Here is a 21,106-nt window from a genome sequence, read left to right as displayed (position 1 = left end):
GTCTTAGCTGGGGCAGGGGTGGGGGAGGGGGGACATTTGTGTCCACCTGCAGTGAAGACCTAGCACCTGTCCCAAAGCAAAAGCTCGTCTTTTCTCTCCAGTGAACAAAACTTGCTCTGCATCCTCCTCCATACCTTCATGCCCATTTTGGGGTGCTCCCAGCTCTTGGCTTTTGACTACCCTCCTCGTGGGCCCACCTGGTTGGGCACTGCCCCTGCGCTAGAGGTGGTGGCGGCCGTCCCAGCGAATGATCACCCATCCTGGTTTCTTTGGTCCCCGCCCAATCTGAGTCGCTGCGGTGTCACCATATTTTGTAGCAGTGTCCACAGAACGGCCCCTGGGTGTTTCATTCTGTGCTCTGGGAGTCTTGATCTGTGCGTGGGGATGGCGGTACAGCAGACTTGGGTGGGTTCATGGGATGCTCATGCCTTGCTGCCCCATGAGCTGCTTCCCAGCGGATCCTGCAGCCTCGGGATAGCTGGCCCAGAATACTGCGCAGGGATGCCAGCTGAGCCTCTGCACACCAAGGCTAGGAAGGCAGAACCAAGGGTCCCGGGGTTTCCTGCAGCTCGGGAGCCGTGGGAATTCCGCATGTTACTTGGTTTCAGTCTGTTTACTGGTCCCGGTCCTTATAATCTGTTATGTAAGCCTGTTTGATTCTTTGGCTTTTTCTTTTCTGAAAAGAACTTTCATGGTTTCCTATTCTGCCTTTCTCCAAACGCCTCTCAATGGGACACGCACAGCTGAAATCAGAAAGATGGTGGCAGGTAGGAGTCGGGAGGAGCATCACAGTGAATGCGTCTGTGGGGGGTTTAAAGACGCGAGAGCAGATGGTGTGGGCCCCGCATCCAGTAGCGCCTCGCATGGGGCGCATGGGGCAGAGACCGGGAGCCACACACGGTCTGCCCCCCACCCTGGCTCAGCCACAGCCCCTCAGGTGGGGTCCCCCCAATGCCCCAGCCCACTCCCTTCTTGTACAGACACCCTGGTCCCTCTTAGCCCCGCTGGGACTCCACTGCCACCGTAGGACAGCCAGGTGCAGCCTGTGAGCGCCTGGACTCCCCCAGAGACGGGGCGGGGCCTGTGTGTGACTTCCACCGTGTGCATGGCCTGGTATTAATGTGCTCTGCACGTATGTTAATATCCGTGCAGCTCTCATCCCATCCACGAGCCTGGTCCCTGTGGTCCTGGTGGGCCGGGCAGGAACCCAGAGCCACATGCGGGGCTCTGGCTGGGAGCTCACTTTGTCACCTCCACTCTGCTTCACGTCTGTCCCATGTTGCTTCTGGCTGGACATGGCGCACTTCCCCCCTCCTCCAGCCTCAGTCCAGGGCTGGTCCTCCGAGGAGCCAGTGAGGCAGGGGGCCTGCTCCTCAGGAACCCTCCCTGGGGGCAGGCGGTATTGGCAGCACGTGGGACCATTAGGTGGTCATGAGCCACGGGCACCCAGGGTGACAGCATGGCCATGGCCAAGGGAGCTGGTCTAGAACCCTGTGGGATGGCACTGTGCACATCCCTTGTCTAAAGGGGGTGTGCGGAGCCACGAGCCAATCTACGGAACATGGGCTTTCTCAGGCAGGCATCTTGGTCACCTTAGGGTGTCTGGATGTGTGCCTGGTGGGGAGCAGGGGGCTGGAGCGCCTGGGCTGGCTGAGGGGGCCTGTCCTCCCTGTGGTCGGCCTCAGCATGTTCTTCATGGGCCTGCCCGCCTGTACGTCCTGGCACCGGCCTCTGCAGGGGAGAAGCCATGGCAGTCCCTGACAGAAGGCCAAGCCCACTCTATTCTGGTGGGTCACAGATTGCCGTTGGGGAGGACAAGTCAGCACATCTGCGTGTGCCCGGCACTCAGGGCCCTCGCTGGGTGTTAGCTCTCACCACTCACAAAATGCTCTTCTTTCTTTGGATTTGAGCTTCTACATCTGACAACCTGTACAGTTACATCATCTTTCAAAGCTTCCTGTCTAAAGACAGGAAGCTGTGTTGTAAAAGTTACTTAAACCCAGATTGCTGGCTGTAAAGAACTGACCCAGCGCTGAGGTGTTTGTAGTGCAGTGGGAGCTCTCCGCACCCAAGGTGTCCAGCCTTGGGGCCTCCTCTTGGTCCACAGTCTGTGGGGGGCCCTCCTACACACACCTGCTGCAGCCGGCCTGCCCCTAGCTCACCTGGCGCTCCTCCCGTGCCAGCTGCAGCCATCTTCCTGGGGGAGGTGGGGCCGGTGGGAGCACTGTCACAGCCCCCATCTCACTGAGGTCCCAGCTCTTGTCTCTGCTGAAGAGGAAGATAGTTCTGTTTGTTTTTAAAATACACACCTTGGAGGAAATTTTCTTAAAGCACCGATGTTCTTTCTTAGAGTAGTTCATAGTTCACGTCACCCAGCCCAGATCACCATCATTGTGGTTATGGCGTGTGACCTCTCTCTTGGCTCTCATAACCCCTGAGCCACTGTGGGAGTGAAGCAGTAGGAAGGGTGTCTGGTCGCTGGAGAGAGGCGATGGCTGTGCCCCAGGGTGGCCTGGGCGCCAGCTCAGCCGGGTGGAGAGGAACGCCCGGGGATGGTGTCCCGGGGGTGGTGTCCCGGGGAGGGGCCCACAGGCCGCCTTGGCATTGCTGCATGCATCATGTCACCCTCGGCCCAGCAGAGCGCCTTTGCAGCCTTCAGGCTCTGACTGCGTGTGTTTTCCGAACTCCAGAAGCTGGCCGGGCGGAGATGCTGGACCATGCCGTTCTGTTGCAAGTGATTAAGGAACAGCAGGTGCAGCAGAAGCGCCTCCTGGACCAGCAGGAGAAGCTGCTTGCAGTGATCGAAGAGCAGCATAAGGAGATCCACCAGCAGAGGCAGGATGGCCAGGACGGCGAGGACGGCAAGTCCGGGGGAGGCGGCAGGGGGAGGGGGCCGGGCCTGCAGGGCAGGGGACAGTTGCTGCATCTGCTCGGGGAAGAGGGGTTGTCCCTTAGTGCACGAACGCCAGAGTCTCCGGGGGTCCCTGCGCGGTTGGGTCTGTGGCTCCATGCCTAGAGTCCTGCTGGGCAAATTTAAGCTGTGGTTTGTATTTCTTGATTGCTGGCAAGCTGGGTTCTTTAGTCCCTGCATTGGTAGCTTCTGTTCATTTCTGTGGCTAAACCGGTGACTGACTTCATTTGCAGCGGACGTGCAGCCTGAGCTGGGGGTGGCCGGGCCCAGAGGTAAGGAGCAGGAGGCCCACGCCGTGGGGATGGCAGAGCGTCCCCCACCACAGCCTTTGGGAGCTGTGCTCGGTGCTCCTGGGCGTCCCCCCGCTCCTCCCCAGGGGCACAGCCAACACTCTGTGGAGAAGCCCGAGGGGGCCTTGGGTAGAGCCCCAGCTGCGCCTCCTGGCGGCGCTGACCTGCAGCCCCGGGCAGCCCAGGCTGAGCCGAGGGAAGGCCGGCGGGGCGCTGTGCCCGAGGGCGTGGACGCTGGCCTGCAGGAGCGGGTCCCTGTGCTGGACCCTGCCAGGGCACCCGGGAGCCCCGAGCAGCACGGCGCTGGAGGCGTCGCCCGGCAGAGTCGGAATGTTTTTGGTGGAGGCTCCCACGAAAGGAAGAAGTCTGGAAAGGACGAGGCAGCCGCTGGCACAGACGCTCAGGAGGCAGTTGTGCTGGGGGCGGGGGCAGCAGTTGGGGCCCCTCAGGCAAAGTCCCAGCAAGCAAGCCAAGACCGGGCACCCGGAGGCCTGTCCAGCAGGTCGGGGGGAGCAGCCCCTCGGGCCCAAGCCGTGTTACATCAGCCGGAACAACAGGCTGTCTCTGCCGGAGGGCAGGGCGGGCAGCAGGGCGGTCATGAGGAGGCGAGGAAGGAGCACGTGCCCGCTCCCAGGGAGGACGCCGCCATCCAAGAGCCCGAGCAGAGGCTGGACCCTGAGCTCGGGCCCAAACCAGCCATGCTGGGGGATCAGAAGCCAGACAATGCCAAACCCAACCGGGACCTGAAAGTCCAGGCCGGCTCTGACCTTCGGAGGAGACGGCGGGACGTGGCTCCTCGTGCAGAGGCGGGGCCAGCCCCAAAGGACAGGGTCATCATCAGCTTCAACCCCCTGCCTGACGTGCAGGTCAATGACCTCCGCAGCGCCCTGGAGACCCAGCTGCACCAGGCCGCGGGGGGCGCCCTGCGAGTGGTCCCAGGCCGACAGATCAAACAGCTGCTCGGGGCCCTGGAGGAGCCCTGAGCCCCGTTAAGGCCACAGTGCTCCCTGTCAGCCGGCGAACCTGGACCACGGTGGGCGCGAAGTCCTGGAAGTCAGGCAGGAGTGGAGTGGAGTGTGGCAGCTCTCCAGCTGCACCCTGCTTCCAAACCAGCTTTGCCATCCCTCTCTCCTCTTACACTTCCCGGTGACTCAGCTCCCTGAGGCCACCGGGAGAAAAAGTGGCCTCAAGAAGAAATAGCCGCTTGCTGAGACCCAGGAAACGTGACTGGCCACCAGCCACACGGCTATTGTTACCCTGAACTTTCTTTATTGATGTCCTCTGTGAGTGTCATACAAAACCTAAGGAAATGCTTCTGCCTTCACCCTTCTTCACAGCAAATGCTGCTTCAAATCTCAGAGGCTGGGCAGGCCTGTGAGTCCAACTGCTTCTGCCCTAGAGCTCTGCTCTGCATACTCTGGTCTCCCAGTCGAGTGGTTGTGAGATTTAAAAAGTAAAACACACCGCTGACGTCTGGTTAGTGCGGTTGGTGTGGAGGTGAATCACCCAGAGGGCCCCGTACCACAGACATAAGCCATGGCCGGCAAACCCCACAGTGACACGTGCTCGGAGCCGCAGCTGGGTGCCAGACCCGCAGGTGTCGGGGGTGGGAGTACACAGCCAGCAGAGGCAGCTTCTCCCGAGTCTGCACCTCTGGCACCTGCTCATCTGTTGAGAGGGTTGTGGTTTCGTGCTGTACTTTGTTCTCAAGGGGCAGAAAGGCCGATGGTCACGCCCGACCCCTGAGGCTGGTCAGCAGGTGACCCGGCAAGTATGCCAGGCTGTCCTGCTGCAAGCCCGGGGCCTTCACCTGCTTTGTGCTGTGTGTGCCTCGCTGCCCTCTGGGGCTAGGGGCAGCTCCAGACCCTGCCCCGAGGGGTCCATGAGTGGGCCACTTGCTGACCACTGGCCAGGGGTGCCCAGGGCATGTGGCAGCTCCAGCCTCGGCCTCAGGTCACACTCTTCCCCTGCGCCTTCTGAAATTTCTGTGTCATCTTGAAGACTAGAAATGAGTAATAAAAGGAGTGGAATCTTCTGGAGGCCAAGCTGATTCCCCATGAACCCCGGGCACTGCTCACATAGAGGGAAGCTCTGTGAAAGGGGGCCGGGTCTCAGTGCTTCCCACCCTCCATTCTTAACTAAAAGCAATTCCAAACAAACTGTGCTCAGTGGAAGTTTCCCTCAGGTTGGAACTCCATTTGTTAAGGTCTTGTAGTGGGACTTTGTTTCCAGCTGTCTCTACCTGAATGTCTTACCTTGACCCAGTGTTCGTGTCCTCTGGAGGTCACACCACCCTCCTGCTCTTTCTGCCAAGATAACTTTCTTAGAGCAGGGCGGCCCGAGCCTAGGGTGAGAGCAGCAGTGCAGGGCCTCCTGCTGCGGCCTGCCATCCCCACACACCCTGACACTCGGGGTCCTCTGTCCCAGTTAACGCTTGTTCTCTCCTCCTGGCTTTCAGCTCCACTTCCCTCCCCAGTTGGCAGCCCCTTGGGAAAGGAACCCGAATCTTCCCCAGAATCTGGGCAGACCTCTGGGTGGGGTCACCATTACCAGTAATGCAGGGAGCTAGGAAGGGCCCCGGGACAGTGCTTTGCTTTCTGACCACAGACCACTCCTCCATCTGGGTCCCATGGCTGGCACATATGGCCAGGGGTCCCAGCCAGAGCAGCACACTGGGCCACCAGTGGGCGACCTTCTGTGCTGGCAGCTACACTTGGCAGACATGGGGCCATGCTGGCCTGGGTGACTGGGACAGCACCCTGTCCATGCTCCTGTTCGAGAGCAGGGCCACTGAGTCCAGACCAGGGTAGGAATAAGCCAAGGCCGAGGCTGTATACTGCCTCCACTGGTGCAGCTGAGCTCTCGGTCTAAGGTCAAGACAGGCGGAGAGTACAGAGCCGCATGGGGTGACTTCTTCATGGTGACGCAGCTACAGAAGCAGCAGAGACCATCTTTCCTGCATCCTGACACAACTTGGTTGAATTCCCTTCAATAAGTAGTCTTGAAGACAGGGTGAGTTTGGGGAGGCGAGCCGGGGAGACCTGCAAGGTGACTTTAGTGTGTGGTGAGCGGCCTGGCCCCGTCAGTGGACCACATCCGCAGCCCTAGGCTTGAGACATGAGGTGGCGGCTTCATGTGCCTCCAAGAACTGGAGTCTGAAGGGATGGCAGGAGAGAGCACTTGGCGGCACAGTTCTGGAAGGGGCCAGAGCACCTGTGCCCAGCAGAGATGCCGGAAGCCCTAGCCAGCAGGCTGTCAAAGGGCATGAAGGATCAGGAAGAGAAGGCCATCCTCAGGCCAGAAGCACGTGCTGGGCAGACGCTAGGTCCGGGTGGACGCCAAAGTGGGGAGGCCCACTCCTCCCCACAGCCTTCAGCCTATCTGTGGGTTCGTCACCCCTGGCAGGGATGGGGGTCGTGTCATCAGTGTCTAGTCCTGAATTCCAGTGTTGACTGTGACATGTGACCGCCCAGCGGGACAGTTTCTAACAGCCCTGAAGCCCTTGAACGGTGTGTGGCTCCCCTCCGAGGCCGCCCTGGGAACTGCATTTCACTGGGATGATGTCTCAAGAGATGAGGGGTTTCACCACCTGGGGGAAAGTCGGGCTGATTCTGGAGGAGCGTTTACAAGAGGAAACAGCTCCAGGACTCAGGGCGAGGGTGCCCTGGCACGAGGCTCTGGGACGCCATGGCCTGGATGGAGCCAGAGGACAGTGTGACCTCCACACCCCGGGGAGGGGGCTCTGGGAGCACAGTCCCCACGCGCCCAGCAGGCGGTGCTCAGGACCTTGGAATCTTCAGGCCGTGGCACCAGGGTCCTGTCAGGTCTCCCTGGACTGCGCATGTGCATGTTGGGAGGGGCGCTGCTGCGGCCTAACCTTAATCTCAGGATGACAGGTGGAACCAGAGCCAGCAGGAGGCTGGCAGGGATGGGCTTGGGCTTGGACTCCAGAGGCTGCAGAAGGGTGGGTAGGAGACCCCACGGGGAGGGTCTCACTAAACCGGACCCTCCCTCGACTCATGCCTTAGTCTGGAAGAGCAACCCCTGCCTTTTTTCCTCTCCAAGTCTGAAAAAACCATCAGTATCAGATTCCTACAGCGGTTACCTTTCCCTCGTGGTGTCGCTCTTCTCTCTTTGGTCCGTGCTGTAAATTGGTAGTTACTTCTAGAGGCCTCGCTAGACTCAGACGACACGCCTTTGGTGAGAATTCTTTAAAAAATGAGACTCGGGCTTCCCTGGTGGTGCAGTGGTTGAGAGTCCACCTGCCGATGCAGGGGACGCGGGTTCGTGCCCCAGTCTGGGAGGATCCCATATGCCGCGGAGCGGCTGGGCCCGTGAGCCATGGCCGCTGGGCCTGCGCGTCCGGAGCCTGAGCTCCGCAACGGGAGAGGCCACAACAGTGAGAGGCCCGCGTACCGCCAAAAAAAAAAAAAAAAAAAAAAAGAGAGACTCGAGAGGCAGGGTGTTCTATGGCCCACGCGCTCACCCTGCAGACAAAATAGCTCTTATAGCATCTGATCTGGTCTTTATTGTGGGTTCACTTCATCTTACTCTCCCCTGAATCCTTAAGTGAGCAAAGCTGGAAAACCCATTCCCCTCTGCCCGCACTCGCCTAAAGTGTTTCCGGTCCTTTTAGCCTCAAGAGCTTTTGAGGTTTTAGACAGTTGCCCCTCGGGGCCATCAGTACCACACACCCGGGGACGTGGAGTGGAGCTCGCAGTCCTTCCTAATGGCTTCCTGTCAGGGTCTTCTTGGCCTGGAAGAGAAAGTTCTTTGTCTGAATGAGTTGTTTTCAAGTTAGACGTGGCTCTAAAGTAAGAAAACTGCCACACCAAATGCCATCTTCTGGCAAATAACTTACAAAGAGCCTGGCCATGGATTGCAGCAGGGGACCCCTGGGGCTGGGTCTCTGCTCCCACCTCCACAGGCCACAGAGCTCAACCTGCTCTGTGGCCTCAAAGCCACGCCCACCTGTGCCAGGCACTGTGCACCAACGAGTTACGTTTAGTTTTCCCCCTGTAGCGGAAACTCTGAGGTCAGAGATGCTGAAACACTTGCCCAGGGACAGGGCTCCCAGGGACGGAGCTGGAAGTGGCGCCCAGAGCCCTCTGCCTCCTCGTTCAGCCCCGTGGAGTCTCAGGGTCCAGGCAGAGTGGGCAAAAATGCGTTCACCGGCTTGTGTTCTTAGGTGAGAAACCCCCAAGTTCCCTGTTCTGAGCTTCCAGTGCCCAGGGCCTGCAGTTAGGTTACCCTCAGTGGAAAATGGCACGAGAGGCAGCGACATGCTCCCGGGGGCAGGATGACGTGACAGAGGCAAAGGAGCGTAAGGAATCACAGATGACCAGATACCTGTAATGGGTGATTCCTGACTAACCACAGGCGGTAGAGAAAAGCCTAGCGTGGCCAGAAGTGTGTGATCTTTATCTCACGTGTGAATCCTTCCAACCAGTGACCACAGAATGAAGGTTTGTCCCCTCCCCGAGGGAACACTCTAAGTAAAGTAGGGAAGCTGCCAAGAGGCAGGAAGCAAGTTCAAGGGACACATGCAGCTTGGGTGAAGGGCACATGTCAGATCAGAGGTTGGTGACAAGGGCTGAGGCCACACGTCCCAGCCACAACGATGGCAAGGAAGGTGCAAGGAGTTCTCTGAGCCCTCCAGGAAATGAGGGATAGCCCACGCATTCTCAACCATCCTGGAACATCAGGAAACTGCCTTGGATTCCCTGAATTCTGCTAGGCTGACCCAACTGCCCCTTCTTGGGTCCAGTTCTCGAGATCAGCAGTTCTGGCAAACAGAGCTGACCACTGGCATCGTGGCCCACCCCAGACCCACTGGGCCAGGGGCACCCAAGGCCATGACACCAGCTCAAAACCCTGTGTTAAAGCCTCATTACAGGCGGTCTCCACACCCTCCTCTTGAGAGACTGGAACTCCCATCTCGGTTCCCCAGAGAGCTCCTCTCCCTCAGTCAGTGTGGGTCTCTTCCAACCCTACTTCCTCCCCATCCTTTATAATAAATGCATCAACACAACACCATAAATCTTTACTTGTGCACGGTGTCTATTTTCACTGGCATAGCATTTGATCAGATGAGGATCAGAAAACGCCACAGCGCAGAAACAGAAACCACCTGTTACAGAAGGGTTAGAGGCAGAACTGAGTCCAGAGCCAAGGAACACACTGTTGTCACCACAGCCCGCTTCTGCGCCAGTGAGAACCAACCAGCGCGGCTGGGTGGGGGACTTCTCAGCCTCTGTAACCTTGGTCATGACAACAAACCTAAAATACACTCGTTTTTTCTCCTTTCACCCTCTGTGAAATGGGGTAGTCGAAAGGAAGGGGGGGGTCGGGGTGCCCGGTTGCAACTGCCCACGCACAGCACACACGTGGGGTCCTAAACACCAGAGAAACTAGGACAGCAGGGACCGGGACCCCCCACCAGCAACAGTCCCGCAAAGGGTTACAAGGCACTGGCAGGTACACGTTGAAAGCGGTGCTCCCCCAACCTGACGGACACTGGCACGCGCGCTCCATGGCGGCGGGGGTCGCGCCGGCTGATGGAGGGTGTGCCGCGTCTGAAGCACTTGCTGGCGCCCAGCACCGCACCCAGAAGGAAAGGAAGCCGGAGGGCCCGCGCAAGCACGTGGGTGCCAGCCTCCCAGGGTCCGTTCCCCGGGCGGGGCCGGCGCCCACCTACCGCGGCAACGAAGCAGCTCCGTAAGGCCTCGAACTCCTGCGCACACAGATCCTTCCTCAAGCGGCCGCCCGGGGCCATGGACGCCTGCACGCACCTGCCGTAGGCCGTGGCCTGGGGGCGGGACGGGGACGGGCGAGGGTCGCGGCGGCCCCCACGGCCGCCGGTCACCCGGGCAGACCCCGTCGCCGCTCCCCAGTCACCACCACCCCGCCAGCCCGCACCCCGCCCCGCGCGGCCCTTCCTGCCCCGCCTGACGACTCCGCACCTCGGCCCCACAGGCCGCCAGGCGATCGGGGAAGGCACGGAGGCGGCTTCGCACGCGACCCCACACTGCTCCGTTCCCCGACATGAGCACCTCTTCCTGGCACCCGTGGGCGCCGCCATCTTAGGTCCAGCCTCTTCCGGCACCCAACAGCTTAATAGGTCGGAGCTTCCGCCCACAACCTTTCTTGCGCTTTGTCATTGGCCAGGCTTCAGCCCTCGCCTCCGCCTCTCCTCCGGAACCGCTCCTGGTGTTCCAGAGCCTTGCAATTGGCTCGCGGTTTTGTCTGTCTTTGTCCTTGGACTTTGGATTGGTTCATGTGCAAATTGTTTCCCGAAGTCGGCCGCAGGGCCCGCCTCACGCGAGTGATTGGCCAGCGGGGTCAGACCCGCGCAGTTATTGGAAGGGGCTCGGGCCTGGCGGGAGCTGGGCGGGGCCGGAAGCTGACCGGCACCATGGCGGCCACGGTGCCGCTGCGGGACCGCCTGAGCTTCCTGCACCGGGTGAGTGCGGGGGGCCCCGGCCCCGCCGCGCGCCGCCTCCTGGCCTCGCCCCCGGCCCGAACCGGCCGCCTCCCTGGCTCCGCTCGACCCTCGCGGCGTCCCCGCGCCGGGCTCTCCGGCTGCTCCTGAGCTCGGCGTCCCCTCCGTCGTCCCCCGGCCCCTCCCACTTATTCTCTCTACTCTTTTTCACCCCCTTCCGTCCCCTCCTACACCCCAGACCCCTCCTCCTCTCCCCTCCTACTCTTCGGCCCCTCCCAAAGCTGGGGGATCCCACAGCACGTACGTCGAGGGGGCAGGTCAGGCTACCCGTGTGTCAGGTCCACTGGGGACAGTGAGACCCCCCTTGAACAAAATCCAAGTTGGAGAAGAGAGCTGTGGGACCCCAGCTTTTGTTTTCTTACCCAACTTGAAGTATCAATAACCTTACAGAAAAGGAAACATAGTGACCCCAAATTCTGTCTAAGATAAACACAACCAGACACTGGTCCGGGAAACAGGGGAAAACCTTTTATTCAGTGGCTCAGGCGGTGGGGGAAGCCCTGAGCTCCACTCCAAATTGTGCAGAGAGGACTGAGAGTTTTCAGGACAGAAGGAGGGACGGGTGGAGCTCAAGTGAAAAATTATAGGCAGTTGGGCAGTGTCCACGGGATACCGGCTGCTGTGCTGATAGCTGGTGGTTACAGAAGCTAGGATCCCATCGTCCAGTAGCGATTGGGAGACAGCCCCTGTCCTTCCTGATGGTTACATTTAGAGGAGTGGCCTTCAGGTCCTTGAGAAAGATACTCCCGAGTTGTAGGAGTTCCGTGTTCACAATTGTAGGTCCTTCTTAGAAAATGCTTCTGAAATGACCCAGTAAATTCTCCTGGCACCTCGAGCTTCCTCAGGCAGGCAGTGGGGATGGGGGTGGGGGGATTCCCGGTCACCCTCGTGCTGCCAGAAGCACAGTCAGTTCTCTTTGAGCAGAGATTTCGCTATGTGCCAAGCATTCTACGGTTCTGCAGACCTTGCCAGCTCCCCTCTGGGTCTTGGTGGACAAATAGCTAAAGAGTGTGTACACACACAGCCTCGTGCGACATTCAGGCAGACCGTGTCTGTGGCCAGCACCTCCCGGAGTGCACCTGAAGTCTGTCTACACTGAGGCTTGTGCCCCCCAGATGTTCAGTGATGTGGAACGGGTGTTTCTGGGTTTTATCCCTATAAGCTGTAGGTCTTTGTGCTGAGTCAGCTCTTAATTTCTGCCAACAGGTAAACGTGAGACACACAACTAAGTTGGTTATTTTTGCTTTGGGTTGTTTCATAGTGGAGTCCTTTCATAGAAGTGGAGCTGTAGGTCGGTCAGGCTGAATGGTTATGTCACTTTGCTGATTTGTGTTCCGGAAAAATGTAATCTTCCCAGTGCCCTGCGTGGGAAGTGGGAAGGGGGCTGACCCCAAGGGCTTTTTTTTTTTTTTGCCAGTCAGTAAGTAGGTAAACTAAAGGTGGTTTTAAGTTGTGCGGCTGTAAGCATAGGGGTCTGGGGGCCATGCCGAATCCTGACGCAGAGGGCCCATCACCATGGAGACCACCACCCATTTCCTCTTCCAGGCGTTCATGCTGACCTCCACAAGGGAGGCTCCTGCAGGCTTCCTGTGGCCAGTAGGACCATAACTGCCCTCTCTGGGTCCCCTCACCCTGTGGCATGCCAACAACGAGATGTGTGGAGACTGGTGCCCCGAGAACGAGGGCTCCTGTGGCCCATCTCAGGAATGGGTGGCCCCTTTGGTGTCCGGGGGCCCCCTGTGTGCATGGCCACTCACTGTGGGCAGGGCTCTCCCTCCCTTTCAGCTCCCGATTCTCCTGAAGGGAACGTCGGATGATGACGTCCCGTGTCCAGGCTACCTGTTTGAGGAGATCGCCAGTATCCTTCCTTGTGGACACATGTGGGGGCCCTGGAGCAGGGTTCCTGGGCTTCTACCCTGAGCGGGCCACGGCTCCTTTTCCATAGTAGCCAGGTGTGAGCGGGCTCTGAAAGCCGCACTACTGATGAGATGAGGCTCAGGAAACCCTCGAAGCCTGATGCTCCTGAAACCAGGGCCTGGGTGGGCGCCTGCTGGGGGGACACGCTGAGGAGCGTGTGGCAGGAAGGCCTGGCTTCTCGCCCAGGCCAGCGGCCGTGTGCGGCCCAGGGTCAGCTCGCCCCTTCCCTAACCAAGCGCCTCCCAGAGATCACCCACGAGTCCCTGGGCAGCAGCCAGTGCCTCCTGGAGTACCTGCTGAGCCGTCTGCAGAGCGGCTCTGGCCGCGTGAAGCTCAAGGTGAGTCCGTGAGCGGCTCCGCAGACTTTCCTGGGGGTGAGTTTAGGGCCCAGTCCTGCCCCCGGTGGTGAGGCTGGAGGGGAGGGGTGAGCCGGGGGCGCGGTGGCTGTGTCGGGAGGGGTGCCATTCTTTGGGCCCAGCTCTGCCCCACGTGCCTGCTCCCCCAGGTACTGAAGATCATGCTGCACCTGTGCGGTCATGGCTCCTCGTCCTTCCTGCTCATCCTTAAGCGCAACCCCGCCTTCATCCAGGAAGCCGCAGGTACAGCACCGGCACAACCCAGTGGAGGTGCAGGGAGGAGGGTGGCCAGGGCAGGTCTTGGCCAAATCCCATAACCCGGGCCCCCGCTCCCCCACCCCTTGCTCATGCTCCCACCCTGTGCTCCGTCCACCCTGTCCTCTGCTGCCAGCTCCTCTGTGCCGGACCCTTCCCTCCTCCCCAAAGGGCCAGGCCAGCTCAGCTGGGGGCTCCTCCAAGCCCTCCCTGCGCTTAGCCCCCTGCTCCTCCTCTGTGTTCACCGCACTGTACAGAATGACTGGTGTCTGTCCGTGAGCCCTGCCAGGCCCTTGCGGCCTGGACCTTTCCTGTCCTTGTGCCCTGCACACGGTGGGCGCTCGGCAAGCGTCCGCACTGCCATCCCTGCCACGGGCTCTCTCTTCTCCCCAGGGCTGCTCCTCAGGGCCCTAGTAAGCCTTCCGCTGTTGGAAGGGCTGTGGGAGGACGGGACTGGTGAGGCCGGCAGGAGAGGTGGGGCTCTGGCCTGTCGTGGTCCAGGCGACAGGTGGGTCTGGGGTGGAGCCCCATCACTCACCCACCCCCAGGCCGGAGGTGTCCGTGCGTCTCTCATCTCTTGTTAACAAGGACTTGTGGGGACATGGCCTGAGATCTTCTCCTCGGGTGGGGCAAACTGAACAGGAGGGCCTTGGTGTTCAGGCAAGAACCCACCCTGCCAAGCTGTCCCTGAGGGGCAATGCCACGGAGGGGACTGAGTCCCTCGGCCACTGCTTGCTTGCAGGAGACCCTCAGCAGTTAGCAAGTTAGTCCCACCCGCCAGGTGCTGGGACTTATCCCACCCACACCCCAAATCCACTGTCCCCCCTTTACTGCAGGCAGGACTGAGGCTGGGGTGGGGCTGGGCTGCCCGTGGGCCCTGGGCCATTATGCCAGCGCCTTGGAGACAGGGAATGGCCTTGAAGCGGGCACAGACCATGACTCAGCAGATGCCCAGAGGCATCCAGGGGGCTGGGGGTGCACTTGTCACGGCTTAGCTCCCCGGAGCTTGTGCACTGAAGCAGCACGGCTGGTTCATACTCACCAGCCAGCTGGTCAGAATGGGCCTGTCCCGCTGGGCAGCTCATGTGACCATGGCTGGTGCCAGATGTCACCTCTATCCTGGTCTCCAAAGAGGGCAGATGAAGCAGAACAGGGACAGCAGACCGTGGTTTTCTGTTGGCACCAAAATCGCTTGAGCTCTGAGCACTGCCCCCAGAGGACGGGTGCCCAGATAGGCCTGCATAGGCTGTGAGAAGAGGTGGTGCTGGGAGCAGGAAGGTACACAGAGAGGACGGCCCTACTTTGGGGGCCAGGTGGGGGTCCCCTGCAATTCGAGGCTTGGGCCCCACAGGGAGGGTGGGAGCTGTGGCACGGCAGCAGGGAGGTGCCCGCCCTACCTGGTTGCAGGGCCGTGGTCTGCACACCCCGGGGCTGGCCTGCCAGGGTGGAGACAGCACCAGATGGGTGAAAAGTGCGATGTGTTTGGACAGAGGAAACAGAGAGGCCCTGCTCTTCCTCTCAGCTCTGAAAGGATGAGGTGGAGCCAGGCTTAAGGTGTCCTCCAGCTAGTGCAAGGGCCCTGCGGCAGGGAGAGCCCGCGAGTGGCTTAATGAGATTTAAGCTCGTTTGATTCACCACATCTGAAGTTTTATGAGCAGGAGACTTTTCAGACGTGGTAAGGAACTTGAGTTTTATCATCTTTGAGCCCCTGGAAGCGCTAAGTGTTTTGAATCGGACAAGAGCCCCCTCTGGTTGCCTCTGGGTGGAGAAGGGGTTGAGGGGAGGCAGTTAGGCCGCGGGTGCAGGAGCTCAGGCGGGGGCGGCAGTGGGGTCAGGGAGTGATGCAGCCCATGATGTTCTGGAGGTCGGATTGCAGCCTCGCCGCTGGGGGTGTGGGCCGGGGGAGCTGAGGGGTTGTGAGGGCATAGCCACCTCAGGCCTGGGGACGGTGGTGCATCTGTGCTTTAGGAAGCCCCCAGGGACTCGGGGGGGGTGCTGAGCAGGGGCTTCCTGGGGGGCTGGGCGGGGCCGAGGCTCACCACCTGTGTCGGGGGTGGGCATTGAGGCTGGGCCCCTCGGGGTGGTTGGCATAGCCCAGCTCAGCTCTGCTCCCCTCTGCCTCCGTCCCGCAGTTTTCACGGGACCCCCGGATCCTCTCCACGGGAACAGCTTGTACCAGAAGGTGCGGGCAGCCGCCCAGGTGAGCCCAGGACCCAGGTCTCTCCCTGCTTTTCCCACCCGGGACTCTGGTTCCACTCCTGCTGCGGGACGGGAGCCCCTGTGCGTGGCCCTCAGAGGAGAAGGGGACAGGGGTGCAGAGCAGAGGGGTGGGCGGGAGGACAGCGGCGTGTGGCTGTGCTGAGTGTCCTCTGCCTCTGCCTAGGACTTGGGGGCTGCCTTGTTCTCGGACGCCTTGTCACCTCTGCCTCCTTCCCAGCCACCCAGGGCCCTGCCTCCAGCAGGTATGCAAGTACGTCCAGCCCCATCACCAGGTTCCACTCTGCGGGGGCTCACGGCCTCTCCTCCCCTGAGTATCCGGGACTGAGGGTGGGGGTCCCCGCCGCTGCTGACGTGGGCCTCCCCACAGGCATGGGCTCCCAGTCCAGGCCCCAGAGCTCCCTACAGGGCTTCGGCTACAGCAAGGAACGGGGCCACACAGGTGAGTGCTGTGGGGATGAGGGGCCGGGCGAGGGGTGGGCGGGGCCTGTGCGCCCCCCGACTGACTTCCCTCCCACCCTGGGGTGGCAGGGCAGGTGCAGCCGGCTCTGTTTAACCGACAGGTGAGAAGCCAGGCTGAGGGTCAGCCTTGCACTCGGGCCCCCAGCGCTGGCTCCTTCAAGGAGCCAAGGGCAGAGGGTGGTGGTCCCGGCTGTGGCAGGGGTGATTTAGAGCAGGCCGGGTGCCGGCCCTGCTTGCTGGGAGAGCCTGAGGCCCCAGCAGGCCCACGTGAGCCTCTCGTGGGCTCTGGGCCGTGTCAGGCTGCTGTGCTGACTGTGTGGTCACGGCTCCCAGTTCCCTGGCACTTGTAATTCCCGAAGTGGGTCTGCCTCAGAGGCCCCACCTGTTCCTAATTTGGGGGTGGCCGCCGGATCACCCTCTCTGGGGCACTCGTGGGAAGGCCCTTCAGCCCTGGGCGTGAGCACTCCTTAAGCGGCCACGGAGATTGTGGTTCTCAGGACAAGCACCTCAGGTGGCCCCCTGCTCCGAGGCGGGGACCCAGGGGGCCCAGCGGCACAGCTTTGCTGTGAGCTGCCGAGCGTCCAGGTTCCACGGGGCCAGGATGCACTGAAGTGAATTCACCACGGAAGCTTCCGGAAGGGCCCTGTCCCTCCACACGGTCTCTGCTCTGTGACTGCAGCTTGTGTCCTGCTTCCAAGTCCTGGGTGGGGAGCAGGCAGAGGCACCTCATCCTGGGAAAACGGGGCAGGACTGAGAGGGGCTGCGCCGTCTCCTCTCCGTCTCTGGTGCAGGCTCTGCAGGCGAAGCCTTCCTGTCCACCATCCAGAAGGCCGCAGAGGTGGTGGCCAGCGCCATGCGCCCTGGGCCTGAGAGCCCCAGCTCCCAGAGGTCCCTTCTGCGAGGTGACGCCTACCAGCCGGCTGTGACACCTTCAGCCGGCCTCGGCCCTCCAACCCCTGGGAACCCTCTCCCCACAGCCGGCCCAGGTGCCCGAGGTATCCAGCGAGACTCCTCCCCTGGAGGGGTCTGGCTTCCCCCTCCCAGGGCCCTGGGCTTCCTGTCACCTGTTCGGGCCAGGCCGGAGCTGATGGGGAAGGAGGAAGAAAGCAGCCCACCCATGGTGGGAGGGGGTACGAGCCACACCCTGCCGCTCCCACGACATCTCTCAGAGCCAGCATGCTCCATTGGCCACGTGGGAACCCCCACAGAGCCGGCCGCCCACACGACTCGAGTTCCTCTGCGGTGGCTGCCTTGTCCCTGCACTGTCTGACGTCTCTGTCAGTCTGCTCTGGGTGGGAACTTGGGTGGTAAGGCCCCAAGAGAAGGCGGGGTCCGCCCAGGATCCCAGCTGCTCAGACACAGAAGCAGGACTTGAGCTGGGACGGGAGCCCAGCCCCAGCTCTTGTGCATTCACCCAGCGCGTTCAAGCGGCTGTGCAGCCCATCAGGGCCCAGGGACAACAGGGAGGCCCCCCACAGGGGCCAGGCTCTGTGGCACGTGCGTTCTAGTGGTGAGCTGTAAGAAAGGAAGGAGGGGCATCTGTCTGTGATCTCCGCCTTTCCCAGAAGCTGCTGTCACGTTTGTCTGGCTAGAAGGAAGAATGTCAGGACTCACTGGGATTTGAGAGCTGCTGTGCTGGGCGCCGCCCTACTGCCCCAGCCCGCTGCCCTGCGTGTCCTGCCTCCCGCCTGGCCTGTGGTGCCTGGCACTGCTTCCTGCATCTTCCAGGCTGGGCGTGTCCCGTGCGGGACCCCCCACCCTGGCCCTGAGTCAGAATGTGCCCCATTCTGTCCCGTCTCCTCTCGCCTGGTGTTTCCTGGAGCTGGAGCCCAGGCGGCCACCCTGTCCACATCTCGGGACCCAGCCCCCAGGCCCTTCCCTGGGTCTCCCCATCCAGGGCTCCTGGAAGATGGACATGGGGCCAGTCTGAGGCCCACAAGGGTCTTACCCTTGGTCACTGTTTCTTCCAGCCATGAGACACCAGCCTGGGCAGGCCGGAGGCGGCTGGGAGGAGCTGGACAGCAGCCCAAACTCTCAGGATTCTTCCCAGGAAAATGACGACCTGGGCAAGGCCTCGGACTCAGGTAGTCCGTCGGGCAGTGACAGCCCCTCAGGGGCCAGCCGGGCACCCAGCGACCTGGCAGAAAGGTGAGCCAGCACCCCAGGGCACCCCTCCCTGCCCTGCTCCAGGGTCCTACCCCGATGGGGGAGACTTGACCCGGAAAGGCTTAACCCCTCCTGGCATGGGTGGAGTCCACTCTCTTTCCTGACCTGCGTGCCCCCGACAGGGTCGAGGCCGTGATCCTGAGTGACTGCCAGCAGGAGCTGAGCCTGGTCCGGGCCGTGACACGGGGGCCACATTGCTTCCTGAGCCGAGAGGAGGTGCAGCACTTCGTCAAAGAGTGAGCCCTTGACCCACTGCAGGCCCCCCAGCCCTGCGCCCACCCCCCCGCCCCTCACCCTGGCTCTGCACACCGCCCCCCTCTTGCTCTGCTGGCCCAGCCCCATTGCCCGGTGCCCCCTTCATGCAGGTGTGGACTCCTCAACTGTGAGGCCGTGCTGGAGCTGCTCATCCGCCACCTGGGCGCAACCAGCGAGCGTGTGCAGATGGTGAGGGGGGGAGCGGGGGTGGCGGTGGGTGAGGGGGGAGTGAGCACGGGATTCTGGTGGACCGCCCAGCTCGGCTGAGGGCCGAGAGGAGGGAGGGAGCTGGTCAGACAGCCCTCCCTGGGGGTGGACCCTGCTGACATCAAGCCCGCCCCGCAGAGAGCCCTGGGTGCCATCGCCTCCCTTGGGGGCACCGACCTGCTCTCCCAGGAGCGAGTCCTGCTCCTTGCCCGGCCTCGGCTGCAGGAGCTCAGTGTGGGCAGCCCTGGACCCGTGACCAACAAGGCCACCAAGGTGGGCAGCCTCTGGGACCCAGAGAAGCGGGCACAGGACGCCTCGGCAGCCCCACGCCGTCTCCCCCACCCTCCACTGCCTTCCCTAGACCCGCCCCTCCTGCCCTTGCTGGACAGGAGGGACAGGTCATGCCCTTAGGACAGCGGTCGGGGGCCTGGCCTCTCCCCCGCCCTTCTGCCCAGCAGCTCTGCCCTTCGGGCGACTCGCTCTCCCTCAGGGCTCGTCTCCTGTGGGAAGCTCTCCTCGAATGCTTGGATGCATCTGTCCCTCTGTTCTGCACTCTGGGTCACAGCTCGTGGGTCTGAGCTCTGCTCCCAGATCCCCAGCTCCAGGAGGACAGAAATGGTTCCATTCGTCTGAGTCTTCTTTCCACTGATGAATGTGGGGAGGCCACCCGGGATCTTCGCTGGGGGCCCCTCGGCAGCAGCCAGGCCCCAGCACCTCCGCCCGCTGTTGGCATCCTTCGGCTTCTGGTTTCCTCTGTGGTGGCTGAAGATTCAGATCCTTAGTCACCTGTCCCTAAACTGCCCTTCTTCAAAGCACTAGTGAACCTGCCACACACGAAACACGTTGTGGGCATGTCACGGTGGTGTTTCTAAAACCTGGGAAGGACCCAGGAGTCTGGCAGGTGGGAACGATCAGGGGGTTTAGACATGTCTGTTCTCTCCGCGTGTGTGTCAGGTGCTCGTGTGGCACCTGACCAGGGGGGCTTTTCCTGCTCTGGCAGGTCACACGGCAGCTTGACGCCGGGAAAGTGTCCATTTGTGTGACAGTGGGTGGGGAGCAGCAGCGCTGCAGTTGGGGGAATGACACGAGAATAGTTGTGAGCGGCTAGCGGCCCTGCCCCCTGCTCTGGGCAGCGGCATTGAGGAGGGAACTGGGAGGGCCATGTCCTCTGAGATTCCTGGAGGAGCACAGGAGCCCTCACTGATTCCCCTCTTCTTCCCTCGTTCAGATCCTGAGACACTTTGAAGCCTCCTGCCGACAGTGGCCCCCTGCCCGGAGGCCCCCAGCCGAGCCTGGCCCCGCAGTCGCCCGTGTGGGCCCATCAGACCTGCTGACCGACACCCTGCCTTTCACGGGGGGCCAGGCTTTCCTGCAGCCTCTGAGTTCAGCTCTGTTTTCGCCCAAGGGCACCGCTCCCCCATCGGGGCTGCAGCCCGGCCCTGTGCCCCCGACTTCCCTGGAGGGCTGCCCCCTTCCAGCCCGTGCGGATGCCAGGGAGGCCAAGACCAGACTGGCAGGTTCCAGAGAGCAGGGGGCTGGATCCGAGCGGGGCCCATTCGGCACAGACACTGCAAAGAGAGGGCCAGAGCTTGACCCGGGCCCCGGGGACAGCTGTGACTCCTTGTTTGCTGGCATGGAACTGGTGGCCTGTCCCCGCCTGGTGGGGGCCGGGACTGCTGCAGAAGAACCCCTCCCAGCCTGCCAGGCTCCCTGGACGTCGTCACAGAGGGTGGCAGCAAAGGAGCCTTCTGGCTCTGAGCCATCAGCTTTCGCATTCTTAAACTCATGACCTTGTCAGCCTGGGCCACTTGCAGAGTCTGTGTCCCCCAGCCCCTCACTCCTAGGACTCTGTGACTTTGTGCTGTCCCCATGTGCCCACAGCCTCTGTGTCCCACCAAAGAGTGGCTCCCCTCAGGTGTCTGCAGTCGGCCTCGCCCTCCTCTGGCCTCCTCCCCTCACCCACTGAGGCCTTGGTGAGAGTAGCCACCCAGCCAGGTAAGCTCAGAGTGGACAGCCCACCCAGTGACGAGAATAGCCACCAGTAAAACACAGATAATATTTCAGGAGTCCACGAACCGGCAAGAGCCAGGCCGGCACTGCTGGAAGGGTCATCCTTGCCCGTGGGGGCTACTCCCCAACCTTGTCCCTGAGGTGGGTTCCCCATTTTTCTGCTGGGGGGCAGGATCCCCCCCCAGCCCACCCCTGGGTGTGATGGCCGAGGAGCAGCCCCCCAAGCAGCCCGCAGGACACACAGGGAGGGCGGGACGGGCACAGAATGAGGAGCCGAGTGCTTGCTGAGACTGGCAGCCGGCGGGCCCTGGGCTGCCGGGTCCCCCACCTCACAGCCATCTGGTCTGGCCGGATGAGCACACCACCCGATCTTCCCAGTTGCCAAAGGGATCCTAAGGGAGGACAGTGGGGTGGGTGTATGGCGTGGCCTGCCTGGAGGGTGTGGGCGGGAAGGCCTGCTGACCGAGCTCAGAGACCAGACGCCCCTTGGAACTGTCCTCAGTCCCCAGGGTCCTCACGGGCACACAGAGAGGGGCACCAGGGGGAGACAGACAGGCCC

At 61.7% G+C, this 21,106-nt stretch overlaps 3 protein-coding genes across 5 annotated transcripts in view; 2 read left to right on the top strand and 1 right to left on the bottom strand.

Moving 5' to 3' along the window:
- SLC38A10 (solute carrier family 38 member 10) overlaps window positions 1-4,836 on the top strand; it is a 42,037-nt gene extending 37,201 nt beyond the window's left edge. For all 3 annotated transcript variants that reach the window (XM_082861045.1, XM_082861046.1, XM_082861044.1), the window contains exons 15-16: window positions 2,691-2,861; window positions 3,145-4,836. In XM_082861045.1, coding sequence (XP_082717171.1) covers window positions 2,691-2,861; window positions 3,145-4,184 — 1,211 coding nt within the window. In that variant the 3' untranslated portion in view covers window positions 4,185-4,836. The remainder of the gene's footprint in view (window positions 1-2,690; window positions 2,862-3,144) is intronic.
- Window positions 4,837-7,710: 2,874 nt separating this feature from the next.
- Window positions 7,711-10,267, bottom strand: NDUFAF8 (NADH:ubiquinone oxidoreductase complex assembly factor 8). The gene is made up of 3 exons (XM_082860892.1): window positions 10,164-10,267; window positions 9,899-10,009; window positions 7,711-7,957 (listed from the first exon to the last, which is right to left on the bottom strand). Exons 1-3 carry the CDS (start codon window positions 10,245-10,247, stop codon window positions 7,928-7,930), a joined length of 225 nt encoding a protein of 74 aa, XP_082717018.1. The 5' UTR covers window positions 10,248-10,267; the 3' UTR covers window positions 7,711-7,927.
- Window positions 10,268-10,613: 346 nt separating this feature from the next.
- On the top strand, window positions 10,614-20,364 carry TEPSIN (TEPSIN adaptor related protein complex 4 accessory protein). Its single transcript, XM_082860673.1, has 13 exons — window positions 10,614-10,663; window positions 12,488-12,560; window positions 12,866-12,957; window positions 13,125-13,218; window positions 15,363-15,430; window positions 15,614-15,692; window positions 15,818-15,889; window positions 16,701-16,904; window positions 17,880-18,057; window positions 18,198-18,311; window positions 18,441-18,519; window positions 18,676-18,810; window positions 19,766-20,364. The coding sequence occupies exons 1-13, from the start codon at window positions 10,616-10,618 to the stop codon at window positions 20,324-20,326; spliced, it is 1,797 nt and encodes a 598-aa protein (XP_082716799.1). The 5' UTR covers window positions 10,614-10,615; the 3' UTR covers window positions 20,327-20,364.
- The last annotated feature ends 742 nt before the right edge of the window (window positions 20,365-21,106 follow it).

This window comes from Leucopleurus acutus, assembly GCF_964270905.1.
Source record: "Leucopleurus acutus genome assembly, chromosome: 19".
Classification (NCBI taxonomy): domain Eukaryota; kingdom Metazoa; phylum Chordata; class Mammalia; order Artiodactyla; family Delphinidae; genus Leucopleurus; species Leucopleurus acutus.
The sequence above is the reverse complement of the archived record's forward strand: the minus strand, read 5'-3'. Positions and strand labels throughout refer to the sequence as shown.

Coding starts and splice junctions, on each gene's coding strand:
- NDUFAF8 (XM_082860892.1), bottom strand. CDS start 10,247: ATGTCGGGGAACGGAGCAGTGTGGGGTCGCGTGCGAAGCCGCCTCCGT. Junction 10,010..10,163: donor TGGCGGCCTGTGGGGCCGAG/GTGCGGAGTCGT, acceptor TCCCGCCCCCAG/GCCACGGCCTACGGCAGGTG. Junction 7,958..9,898: donor GGAGCTGCTTCGTTGCCGCG/GTAGGTGGGCGC, acceptor TTTCTCTTCCAG/GCCAAGAAGACCCTGACAGG.
- TEPSIN (XM_082860673.1), top strand. CDS start 10,616: ATGGCGGCCACGGTGCCGCTGCGGGACCGCCTGAGCTTCCTGCACCGG. Junction 13,219..15,362: donor CTTCATCCAGGAAGCCGCAG/GTACAGCACCGG, acceptor TCCGTCCCGCAG/TTTTCACGGGACCCCCGGAT. Junction 15,890..16,700: donor CAAGGAACGGGGCCACACAG/GTGAGTGCTGTG, acceptor TCTCTGGTGCAG/GCTCTGCAGGCGAAGCCTTC.